The following is a 12,607-nucleotide window of genomic DNA, read 5'->3' as shown; positions in this document are numbered from 1 at the left end:
GCCAGCGTCTGACTCTGCGGACGTGGGAAGGGTTTCCAGGATCCCATAGAAGAGCCTCCCCACCCCCTTCCCACGGCCTGAACTTTCCATAATTCTTTAAAAATAAGCAGGGGATACCGGATCTCCAGACGGATGCTGTTACCGGCTAAATGTAGGGTTCTCCCCCAAATTCTTGTGATCAAGCCCCTAGCCCCCAGTGTGCTGGTATTAAGAGGTGGGACCTTTGGGAGGTGATTAGGTTTAGATGACATTATGGGGGTGGAGATCCTATGGTTGGGATTAGTGTCCTACTTAAAAGAAGAGACATGAGGGTGCCTGGGTGGCTCAGTGGGTTAAGCCGCTGCCTTCGGCTCGGGTCATGATCTCAGGGTCCTGGGATCGAGTCCCGCATCGGGCTCTCTGCTCAGCGGGGAGCCTGCTTCCTCCTCTCTCTCTCTGCCTACTTGTAATCTCTCTCTGTCAAATAAATAAATAAAATCTTTAAAAAAAAAAAAAAAAAAAAGAAGAGACATGAGAGAAACCCTGGATCTCTTTCTCTCCCTCCTCCCCCCCCTCCCTCTCCCTCTCTCTCCCTGCCTTGTGAGAATACAAGAGACCACTGCCAACCAGGGAGAGGGCTTTCACAAGAACCATGCTGGCACTCTGGTCTCAGACATCCCAGCCTCCAGAACAGTGAGAAGTAAGTTTCTGTTGTTCCAGCTACCCAGTGAATGGCATTTTTTAAAAGCCCGAGTTGACTGAGACAAGTGGACAAAAAGATGGTGGTATTCGATGGGCTCCTGGGAGGAGTGCCTGGAGTCTGGTGGGGCAGGGAGACTGTCGTAGAAACTCGTGGCTGGGGCCGCGGTTCATCCTGGTCCCTCAGGCATGCAGACCAGTGGAGCAGCCGCCATCTCCAACATTGCTGGTCACTGTGTCCAGGAGAAGAGAGAGCACGGAGTGGGGAGGAGGGAGCCCTTACGGTGACACGCTCCAGCTCGGAAGCGACAGGGGTCGCTGCCAGTCACAACTCAGTGTCCAGCCAGAATAGAGGAGGATGGCTACAGTCCCCTGAAGCGCCCGTTAGGGCGTTCAGGGATTTCCGGGGAAAAGATGTGACCACAAGGTGGCAGTAGCACACTGCTTCCCCTCCCCACCGCTACTGCTTCCCCTCCCCACCGCTCCCCATCGCCATCGCTCCTCCGCAGGGGGCCTCTGCACCTGCTGGGCTTCCAGCACCTTCACCTATAGTGAAGTCTGCTCAACGTTCAGATCTCACCTCTGCATTTCAGCAAAGCCATCCGAGATCTCCGAGATGAGATCAGATCCTTGAAGACAGGCTTTCAAATCTCCCTCTTCTTTTTTGCTATAGCTGTACTGATGGAGATGGCTCACAGGTTCCTAGAACCCAAGTTTCCTTCTTCCTTTTTTTTTTTTTAAAGATTTTATTTATTTATTTGACAGAGGGAGAGATCACAAGTAGGCAGAGCAACAGGCAGAGAGAGGAGGGGAAGCAGGCTCCCCGCCCAGCAGAGAGCCCGATGCGGAGCTCGATCCCAGGACCCTGAGATCATGACCTGGGCCGAAGGCAGAGGCTTAACCCACTGAGCCACCCTGGTGCCCCTTCTTCTTCCTTTAAGTAGCAGGAGCCCCCCATTTTTAGAAGGGCACACACTGGAGCCCAGCCACTTTTGCAGCTAGACCTGGCCGTGGAACTGAGTTCTGGCCAATGGGATGAAAGCAGAAGACACATGTTCAAATCCGGGGTCCCACTCTTTAAAAATGACCATGTGATTTCTCTCTTTCTCTCTCTCTCTCTCTCTTCCTCCCTTCATGCTGGCTCAGAACCATGTAGGAAAGCCACATGTCGACAAAAGCAGAGCTGTTATAATGGCCCTAGGCTGTTTCAACAGCATACTGTTAAGTGAGAGAGAAATAAATGTTTTTAAAGATTTTTTATTTATTTACTTGACAGAGAGAGGGAGCACAAGCAGGGGGAGAGGCAGGCACAGGAGAAGCAGGCTCCCTGCCGAGCAGGGAGCCCAATGTAGGGCTCGATCCCAGGACCCCGGAATCATGACCCGAGCCGAAGGCACAAAGCTAACTGAGCCACCCAGGTGCCCCGAGAAATAAAATCACATAGTTTTTTCCTTGGAGGGGATCCGTTTTTTACAGCCACTTGAGGTGCTCCCTAAACAATACGGTACACACCGCAATTCGGTTAAAGCTTCTCCCCCTGAGCTTCAGGCTTGCACCTGCCGCCAACACAGCATGCCGCCCGTGGTGAGCATTCAACAGATGTGTGCAAGTAGATGAGTGGGAACTTGGGGGGACAAACAGGGTTGGGGACAGAAATGAAAATCCTAAGGGCGAACATGCCTGGATTTGTGGGAAGAGGAAAGAGGTTCCCTTGAAGCTGACAGTATTAGTTTTGCTCTTACTGTCGTGACAGAGGGTCACAAAGTAGTGGCCTAAACATAAATTTTTTATCCTTGCGTTCTGGAGGTCAGAAGTCCGAAATGGGTTGAGAGGCTGCATTCCTTCTGGAGGCTCTAGGGCAGAATCCACTTCATTGACTTTTCCAGATTTGGAGGAGCCCGCGTTCCTTGGCTCGTGATCCTGCATCATGCTGACCTCTGCTTCCGTGTCTACATTGCTTCCCTGACTCGGATCCCTTCCCTCTTACAAATAAGGACCCTTGTGGCTGCATGGGACCTAAATAATCTGGGATAACCCCACTCCCACCGCCACCTCATGATGCTGTATTTCATCACACCTGTGAGGGCCCTTTGGCCACTACAACATTTTCCCAGGTTCCAGGAATTGGGACATCTGGGTGGGGGTGGTGGGGGACCTCACTCTGCCCAAGGCACAAGGCCAAAGGTATGGAGCTCCCTCGGGTCACCTGCAGCATGCTGAGCTCCGCGGGCCACACTGCGAGGCCCCGGACACACCTGGTCCCTCTTGGGAGTAGCTGTGGTCTCGGTCTGGGAGAGAGAGGATCTGAATACAGTGCAGATATTCAGTTCGGGTCCGATAGGGCTCTGTGGGAACACACTTGGGCCCAGTAGCAGTCTGCAGTGGAGAAGCATCCAGTCTGAGACCAGAAGGAGGGGCGTGCTGGCACAGGCGTGAGCACATAGAAAGGAGAGCTGGTAGCAGGTCTGTCACAAGGGCCTTATGAGCATCCTGGGAGTGATGAGCATTTGTGGGTAACAAATAAAGGAATCACGGCCTGGGGGCACCTGGTTGGTGCGGTCAGGAAGGCATCCGACTCTTGGTTCCGGCTCAGGTTGGGATCTCAGGGTTGTTGTGGGATCAAGCCCCACATGGGGCTCTCCGCGTTCAGTGGGAGTCTGCTTGAGATTCTCTCCCTCTCTCCCTGCCCCTCCCCCTCTCTAAAATAAATAAATCTTAAAAAAAAAAAAAAAGAAAGAAAAAGAGGAACCACTGCCTCAAGAACAGTAAATTGCTTTGCAATAGTTAAATGTGATAATATTCCCCTTTCTCTTCCTCTTTCAAAAGTGGAAGTGACCGGGGCACCTGGGTGGCTCAGCAGGTGGGGCAGCCGACTCTTGGTTTCTGCTCAGGCTGTGATCTCAGGGTCCTGGGATGAAACCCCATGTCAGTCTCCATGCCCAGTGGGGAGTCTGTTTGAGGATTTTCTCTCCCTCTTCCTCTGCCCATCACCATGCTCTCATGTGCTCTCTCTCTCTCTCTCTAAAATAAATGAATAGGGACTCCTGGGTGGCTCAGTTGGTTAAGCGTCTGCCTTGGGCTCAGGTCATAATCCCAGGGTTCTGGGATGGAGCTCCATATTGGGCTCCCTGCTCAGCGGGAGGTCTGCTTCTCCCTCTCCCTGTGCAGCTCCCCCCACTACGTGTGCTGCTTCTCTCTCTCTCTCTCTCTCAAACAAATGAATAAGATATTTAAATAAATAAATCTTTAAAAATAAAAATAATATCCTATCAATATTATCTGTCAATAATATTATATTTTTCATCTGGTTAGCCTTGATTCCTTTCTCATCTTCATACACACATTTTCCACCTCAGAACACTTCTCACCACTCAACACTCATGTGTTGCTTTCCTGATTTATGCCTATATTCGGTGGAGCACACATCCTCTTCTGTTGTTACTAAGTTTTCCAACTTCCCCTCCCCCTCTGCCCACTGAAGAAGAAATCTTCAGGCTTGTTGGATAAATAAATGCATAGGTTGGTTGATGGATACTGAATAAGTATAAATAGGTCAGTGGATTCATAAATTGACAAACTGATTAATAAAGGGAGGAATGAATGAATGTAAGAATGAATGGATGATACGTAAGGGCAAAAGGAAGGGTATATATTCATATAAGAGCAAGAGGAGGGGCGCCTGCGGGGCTTAGTCGATAAGCGGCTGCCTTCTGGCTCAGGTCATGATCCCAGGGTCCTGGGATTGAGCCCGGCCCATGCGTCCATCCATCAGGCTGCCTGCTCTGTTGGGAGCCTGCTTCTGCCCTTCCCACTCCCCCTGCTGGTGTTCCCCTCTCTTGGCTGTGTCTCTTTCTCTGTCAAATAAATGAATAAAATCTTAAAAAGAGCAAGAGGAAAGGGGATGAATGGTTGGGTAGGACAGAAAGACACAAGGATGAGAATCAGTGGATGACAGTGAGTGGGGGGAGTGGTTGGATGGCAAAGGAACTGGAGAATGAACGGATGCAGGGAGCTGAAGTAGGAGCTTATGGGGAGCCTCCCTCATGGGCTACTGACTTCCCGTGTGACTGTCGGGGGCTTCGTGCGACCCTTCCATGCCGCCAGTGCCCATCTGTAGAACGAGGAACCTGGATTTGATGCCTTTGCAGCCCCATCCAGGTCTGGGTCCCTCCTGTGACACTGGGTCCCTGCTTCCCCCTTGATTTCCCACATGCACATCCAGTCCACGGGGAGATAGCCCAGGATATGCTTCGCAGGAGTCCCGCATCAGGACTCAGTACGGACCCAGAGAATCCTGCTTCCAGTCTCTCCTCCCATCCCTTCAGCAAGTCAGTGGACCCAGGCAGCTAATCTGACTTCAAATTTCAGTTCTGCTTAATTGCAGTACCCAAATCTCAGCCACCAGGAGAACTGGGTGTTGAAACAGCACCGTTTTATGCTGTTTAGCTGTATTTTGAATTTCCCAGTCTTTACACAAGTCCAGAGATCAGTTTCTGTAACCAAAGAACACCAACAAATATTGCTCAATTTCCTCAAATCGTGTCTCATCGTGGGTGTTAGGGAGCTGCTCCATCAGTGAAGGGAATCGTGATCAGCATTTTTAGTAAAGTGGATTATAATAAAATAATATGTTAATATGGCTTCATAGAACTCGAACTCTAGTTCATAGATGTAAATGGATCTGTGTACAGGGCTGTGATGTAAGCATTGCTTCCTGCTCATGTCTCCCCAAAAGGGCGGTGGGCAGGATAGGTTAAAACTGCTGACCTGAGCTCTTCTGATCTCTCTCTGACATGTTGGGGAGAAGTTATCTTGTTTGGTTATCTCCAACCAACATTGTAGATACTTCCCCTCCTCTTTCAGAGATAAAAAATCAGGAGGGTCTGTAGATTGCTCAAGGCTATTCCATCCCCCTGGAGGGACTTTCCAAAAAATGGAAGGCATCCTCTCCTTCATAAAGTGGGGAGAGGAGGAGAGGACGGTGGAAAATTTAGTAACAGAAGAGGATGTGTGCTCCATCAAAATTACGTATAAAGCAAGAAAGGAGCAGTAAGAGGTGCTTAGAGACAGAAAATGTGTGTATGAGGGTGATAAAGGCATCTGAGCTACCAAGATTAAAACAGAAGTTAAATTAATAAACTCTGGAGAAACTGAATGTAGTCAGGCCTTCCAGAGAGAGAGGCAGGAGGGGAGAGCAAACAGGATGCAAGGGGGAAGGGTCTGCATTATCTTTACAACTGTGGAGGCCACCAAGAGCCGTGGGAAGCAGGCTAGGCATCAGGTGTAAGTGTCTAGGTCAGAGCTCTAGGGCACACACTGCCCTTGCTGTTGCCTTGACAATGGACTCCACTTAATCATAATGACAGCTTCAGAAAATCAGCCTGCACTGCATGCAAATGAAGCTTTAAATAGGGAAGAAGTTGTCCTTGATCTGATCTCGGTCTACCTTTGGGGAATGTCTGAGAAGGGGTTTGGAAGAGGTTTGCAATGATGTCATGAAGGAAGTGGCAGTGAATTTCTTAAAGGATCAGCTTTTCATGTGCATTGGAGGGGGAGAAAAAAAGCTAAGTTCATTCCAGCCCAGATGAAACCGCAGATACAGGATAGCTAACATTTATTGAGCATTTACTATGGGCCAGTCACTTTCAAGGGCTTTGCTTGTATTGCCCACTTTATCCTACAACAAGATTAAGAAGTGGGTATTACCAGTAAGCCCATTTTACAATCAGTGCAAATGAGACTTGGGAAAGGTCTCTTTCTTAATAATCCAGTGAGTGAGCGGTGGCTGGCACTGGGAATTGAACCCTTGTGTCCAGGAAGCCGGATAGAGCCTTCCACTGACCTACTAGAGGAATGACCCAGAAGGGAGCTAGAACACACTGTAGGAAGCTTATTATGACCCAGAAGCTGGACACAGCCAGGGGGACTGTGGAGCTCTTGGGAGGGCCGGTCCAACCCCAGGAATCCTGGCCTCTGGGAGGTCTTCTCACACTGCAGCCATCTGTATCCAGTCCTCTGGGGCTCAGGGCCTGACACCTGGGGCATGGTTCTGGCTGCGCCAGTCAAGAATAATCAGTGTGCCCAGAGAGATGAGCACCAGGCCGGCCAGCCCCAGACGGAGGAGGTTGCCCTGTGTGTAGTCCAAGGAGCCTGAGCCTGCAGGACAGCAAGGGAGAGAGGCTTGGCTCCGGAACCCACCGTCCGGGCCCCACCCTCTCGGTCTCCAGCCTCCAGGGTGAGACTGGGGACACAGCTCCCAGTCTCAAAGTTGTAGTGGATAGGGTCAGGGGTCCTGGACTCCTGGATTTGGGGAGGAGGGGGTAGGGTCCTGACCCCCAGGTTGGGAAGCAGGGAGAGAGGCTGGGGGCTTGGACCCCCGGGCTGCGGAGCAGGGGCCGGGCCGGGCCGGGGCGCGCCGCTCTCACCGTGGTCGGCGCGGATGACCAGCGGCTCGCTGCGCAGCGACAGCACGTACGGGGAGGACGGCGTGTGGTAGTAGCAGCTGTAGGTGCCGGGCGCGCGGGCGCCGGGCAGCGGAAAGTCGGCCCAGGACTCGGTAGAGTCGCGGTACTGCAGCGGCGCCGCCTCGCCCGCGCGGTACAGGGCGAAGCTCATGCCCCGCAGGCGGCCCGCGCAGCGCAGGCTCACGTTGGCTCCGGGCGCCACCACCGGCCCGGGCAGCGCCACCAGCGACGGGGGCGGTAGCTGGTCTGCGAGGGGCATGGACCGGGACGAGCGCTGGCGTGGCCCTGCGCCGCGGGACCTTCGCCCCTCTTCGCTCCCGCCCCTCCTCCCCCGCCCTGTCCTCCACCTCCCTCCTCATGCCCTCCCGCCTGCCCTCTCTCCCTCAGTCGCGTCACCGGCCCCCTAACCTGTACCTCACTCTGCACTACCTCCCCCACATCGTGTCTCTCTTTATCTCTGCCAGTGTCTCCCAGTGTCTCTGCCTCCCTGTCGGTGTCTGTGCCCTTTGCATCCTTGTCCCTGGCTCCCTGTGTGTCTTGTCCCCAAGTGCACCTTTCTCTGCGGCTCTGTCTCTCTCTCCCTCGATGTCCCCTTTTCTCTCTTGGCCTAAGCCTCACCAAAATTCTCTTCCTGTGTCCGGTCCTGTGTGTTTCACTACCCTGGATCTCAGAGGCAGCCTCTGGAATTGCTTCTTCTGGTGTTCTGGATTTCTCCCAAGGCTTCCTAACCTCAGCGCTCAAATCTGGATAATTCTTTGTTGTAGGGGGTGGGGATGGGGACTGTCCTGTGCATTGTTGGATATTTTGCAGCATCTCTGGTGGTAGTGACAACCAAACAGTGTCCCCAGATATTGCCAGAAAGGTCACCTGGGGAGCACAGTCCCCTGGTTAAGGATCACCCCTTTCTCCAGTTCTCTCTCTCTCCCTCATAGATCTTGTTGCTCTGGGTCAGTACAAGTCTGTCTCCGTATGTCTCTTTCACTATATCTCTCCCTGTATTTCTCCGTCCCTCCTTCTCCATCCCTCATCACACCCCAAAGTCCCTTCTTCCCACCGCCCCCACCCTTGCCAGGACCTCACCTGTGACCAGCAGTTCCAACGTATCACTGGGGTGAGACCAGACACCCAGATTCCAGCCTGGATTCCTGTAGCAGCAGTGGTAACTGCCCCCCTGGGCTGGGGTCACCTCCTCCAGGAAGAACTCTGCCAGCTCCATGGACACATCCCGGTACAGCACAGGGGTGATGTACCCAGACTTGAAGAGTGCAAACCTCCAGGCAGGTTGAGGTGCCCGGCACCTCAAGGTCACATTGACCCCAGGGGTTACAATTGCCGCAGGCTGAGCCCCCAGCGATGGCTTGAGGGATAAGGCTGGGGGGACTGAATTAACAGGGCTGCTGTGTCCCTGGGCTTCCTGGGAGCCTGAGAAGATGGGGTGGGAAGAGAATCACCTGGGGCAGCCCCTTCCTCTTTCTCATCCTTAGTTTCCTGCTTCTAAAATAGGGGAGATGGTGGACCCCAGTCAGGGATTGGCAGCCCTCGCTGCAAATGAGCGTAGCTGGGCAACTGCCGAGCTTTACTCCATGGTTTTGAAACATAGTGTTAAGGGATCGGGTCCCAGAAATCTGTAATTTTAAATGCTCTTCAGACTATTTGTGACATAGTCAAAATATTTCAGTAGTTGCCAAAACTTGCTATCTATATGAGAAAAAAATAAAATAAAAAAGAAGGTATAGCCCTACCGCAGACCAATTTCAGACCAAATTCCCCAAAACCAATTCCAGGTTAATTAAAGACCTATATTGTTTTATTTTACTGTAAAAGTATTAGAGGAACATATAGGAAAATGCATTTGTCCTGGGGATGGAGAAAGCGATCTTAAAATATAAAACAAAAGATTCAGAAGAGACAAGGTTAATTTGATGACTGCGAAATTTTCAAGTTGTGTAGGAGAATAGACAAATGGAGCTAGATGGCAAGCAACATCACAGGCAGAAAGGACTCATTCATCACATAGATTAAGAGTATAGAAAAAATCGCAAACCCAGCCGAGTTGAAAATTGGACAAAACACATGAATCAGGCAGGGCACAGAAGAGGAAGTCCAATAGAAAACACATGGGGAGGGGGGGAAGTTGTTTAATGTTACTAGCAATCATTTAAAAAAATTAAAACAACAGGGGTTTTTTTTGCCTACCAGGTTGTCAAAACTTAAAATAATGGTTTATATTCTATTTGGGTGAAGACACGGTGAAACAGGTATGTAGGTACACTTGAGTGTACCTTTTGAGAAAGCGGTTTATTCCTTTCTGTCTAAATACACGAAGGGCATACCCTCATGATTCCACCGTTTCATGCTAGACAACGGTACATACACCAGCACAGAAAGCTCACACTGGAGTACTCACTGAGGTGCTGACTGGGGTGGGGCTGGGGAAGGACACTGGAAACAACCTAACTATGCATGAAGAGGGCCAACTAGACCCTAGCTACACAGTGGCAAATGATCCGTAGCTGTTAAAAGCATGCAGTTATGGGCACCTAGGTGGCTCAGTGGGTTAAAGCCTCTGCCTTCTGCTCAGGTCATGATCCCAGGGTCCTGGGATTGAGCCCAGCATGGGGCTCTCTGCTCAGTAGAGAGCCTGCTTCCTCCTCTCTCTCCGCCTGCCTCTCTGCCTACTTGTGATCTCTATCTGTCAAATAAATAAATAAAAATCTTTTTTTTAAAAAAACCATGCAGTTAATTATAACGATATGGCCCCATCTCCAAGAGAGATTGTAAAGTGGAAAATGTGCAGAACAATGTGTCATGAAATATCATTTTGTCTTGGCAAGAAAACAAGGGAGTATATAAATATATGTATGCGTCTGAATACATGGAAATTTCTTGTAAGGATTCAGAGCTTATTTAAGGAAGATGAGGAAGGGGAAGAGGGAGGTTATATGTCCTTTGGGAATCATATTCTAAACCATGAATATATGTTAGCTTTAGCATTTAAAAATAATAATTTAAAATAAATTGATAGCTGGGGCACCTGAGTGGCTCAGTGGGTTAAAGCCTCTGCCTTTGGCTCAGGTCATGATCCTTGGGTCCTGGGATCAAGTCCTGCATCGGGCTCTTTGCTCAGTGGGGAGTCTGCTTCCCCCACCCCACCCCCCGCCTGCTTCTCTGCCTACTTGTGATCTCTGTCTGTCAAACAAATAAATAAAATATTTTTAAAAATAAAATAAATTGATAGCTAAGGTATCAGTGGTTTTCCAGGAGATTTTTATTTGAAGTTGTGTTGTAGTGGGGAGGTTTGAGAGACAGAGATCTCACCAGTCAGAAGACCTGGAAAGAAACTCAAGGCTCTTTCTGGGTGAATGATCCTACTCTGGTGGAAATGGGCTTCCAAATGGGTGAATAATTGGCATTGCCAGAGGTCCTATTTCTTGAGCCCCACACTGTGCCAAGCTTTGAGTCAAGGGTTTTACACATGTGATTTTTAAAAATTCATTAAATACCTTTATTTTTTAAGTAATCTCTACACTCAACATGGGGCTCAAACTCACAACCCCAAGATCAAGAGTCACATGCTGCACAGACTGAGCCAGCCCGGTGCCCCGTACACGTGGGTGGTTTTATTAAATCCTCACAACAGCCCATTTCACAGAGAAGGAAACTGAGTAGCAAGCAGTGGTTCATTCAAAGTTGTAAATGAATAACTTGGTGAAAGTGGGGTTCCAGCTTAGGTCTCTTTAGCTCCAAAGTTCATGGTCTTCTCTACCCACCTATGCTGGTCACTAAAGGAAGATAAGAAGGAAAGAAAGGAAGGAGGGGAGGGAAGGAAAAGATGAAAGAAGAGAGGAGAGGGAGGGAAATATGGAAACCTGAGGTGAGGCTGAGCACCAAAATAAAATGTGAGTAACTGGAAATGGGCTTCTAGCAGCTTGCAGGTGAGTGGATGGGCGATATTACTCACCAGCTGGAGTGACGTCTCCATGACACAGAGGCCCTATAGAAGGTGGAGGGGTTGAGTCTTTTCAGAGAGCTAGGCTTCTCCCAGTCCTACCTCGCTGCAAACTCAGGAATCTAAATCCTTCCTCTGGGAAACAGGAATCTAACCCATATGTCCTCTCTCAGTTGCTCTAACTCAAGGCTCGTAATCCCCACCTACTTGAGAAGCCTGAAGTCTGGCGCCAGCCCCCTCTTGCCTCTACACCCAGTGTTCAGACCTCTGGAATCCCCCTTTTCCAGGAGGCAATAATTAGAGTCCACAGTGCCTTCTCCCTGGGCATCAGGAGTCTGGGTCACCAGCTCCCCCCTTTCCCAGAGACCCAGGTGTTCTGGCTCCATCTCTTCCTGCTCTGAAATCTCGAACTCTACTTGCTATCCCCAGGAGTTAGCACCCTCCTGACTCAACACCCAGAAAATGCTGCCCCCACTCTCCTTGTCCAGGAACAGGAATTCAGGACCCCCGTGTCCTTCCTTGATAGGACCCAAGGATCTAGGTCCTATCCCCTTATTCCGGTCTAGAATTCCAAACCTTCAGATTGTGCTGCCTGACCATGGTGCACCTGCCCCAGGGGAGTCAGTAGCCCTCTTCCTTTCCCCCTCCCTATTCAGGGTGCCCAGGTCCCCAGAGCCTGTCTCTTTGCACCCCAACCAGCCCGAGACCCAGGGAGAAGAGGGCAGTGGCTCACAGAGGGTCAGGAGCTGGAGGATCAGCACCAGAGCCATGGCGGGCAGATCTTGGCTGGAGCAGAAGCAGGAGCCAGGGCTCAGCTGTGTCCTCTCTCTTCTCAGGAAATGCAATGTCTGAGAGCCAAAGCCAGAGCTCTGTTTAAGGAAGGGAGGAGGGAAGTGGGGGCCTCTGGGAGACTGTGTCACAGCCCCATGGTGCTGCGGAAAAACCTGGGAGAAGGGGCAGTCATAACCAGTTGTGTTCACCAGTTAAGCTTAAAAAAAAGAGAGAGAGACTAGAAACTAGCACGTATTATGTACCAGACCCTGTGCGGCGCTACTTTGGGGGCACAGAGAGGCGTCAGACCCTATTAATGCCCTAGCGCAGCTCCCAGTCTGAATTAAAGACAGGCGGACCAGCTGGGTTACAAAAAAAAAAGTGAGCTACCCTAGAGGTCACAGGTGGCGCTGAGAGGATCCACAGACGACCCCTAACCCTCTGGGACGAAAGTGAAAGGTTCCAGGACGAACTGATGTCGAGCTGCGACCGCAAATGATACTGTCATCTGTCCTCTCCCGGCCTCCGTTTCTCCGTCTGTGAAACGGGCCTTCGTGAGTAAACTCTAAAATGAAGACTGTTGCATTCCGCCTTGGATGGGCCGTGGCTTGGATGGAGCACACCTCAGGCTGGACTCCTAGGTGAAGAGACAGGTCGGCGTTTAATTCTGCAGCGCCGCCAGCGTTTCCGCGACAGCTCCTGACAGCTGTTCTGCGCCAGTGCGCACGCGCAGACTCAGCGGGAT

The 12,607-nt window shown here is 50.9% G+C and overlaps 1 protein-coding gene and 1 long non-coding RNA gene across 3 annotated transcripts in view; one reads left to right on the top strand and one right to left on the bottom strand.

Annotated features, from left to right (window-relative positions):
• Positions 1-8,280, top strand: part of LOC106004421 — a 20,257-nt gene extending 11,977 nt beyond the window's left edge. Inside the window, exon 4 of the long non-coding RNA XR_001177405.2 lies at positions 8,183-8,280. This is a non-coding gene — a long non-coding RNA (uncharacterized LOC106004421). The remainder of the gene's footprint in view (positions 1-8,182) is intronic.
• Positions 6,276-12,570, bottom strand: OSCAR (osteoclast associated Ig-like receptor). 2 transcript variants are annotated; one of them, XM_013049587.2, is made up of 6 exons: positions 12,253-12,570; positions 11,825-11,960; positions 11,104-11,136; positions 8,223-8,564; positions 7,104-7,388; positions 6,276-6,834 (listed from the first exon to the last, which is right to left on the bottom strand). In XM_013049587.2, the coding sequence occupies exons 2-6, from the start codon at positions 11,859-11,861 to the stop codon at positions 6,701-6,703; spliced, it is 831 nt and encodes a 276-aa protein (XP_012905041.1). In that variant the 5' UTR covers positions 11,862-11,960; positions 12,253-12,570; the 3' UTR covers positions 6,276-6,700. The 2 variants fall into 2 exon arrangements, with proteins under 2 accessions (XP_012905041.1, XP_044932910.1); XM_045076975.1 differs by having other exon boundaries at positions 11,825-12,570.
• Positions 12,571-12,607: the final 37 nt, after the last annotated feature.

The sequence above is a fragment of the Mustela putorius genome, unplaced genomic scaffold (genome assembly GCF_011764305.1).
Source record: "Mustela putorius furo isolate JIRA1106 unplaced genomic scaffold, ASM1176430v1.1 tig00000196_pilon_pilon_pilon, whole genome shotgun sequence".
Lineage (NCBI taxonomy): Eukaryota > Metazoa > Chordata > Mammalia > Carnivora > Mustelidae > Mustela > Mustela putorius.
This window is presented reverse-complemented; position numbering and strand designations above follow the sequence as displayed.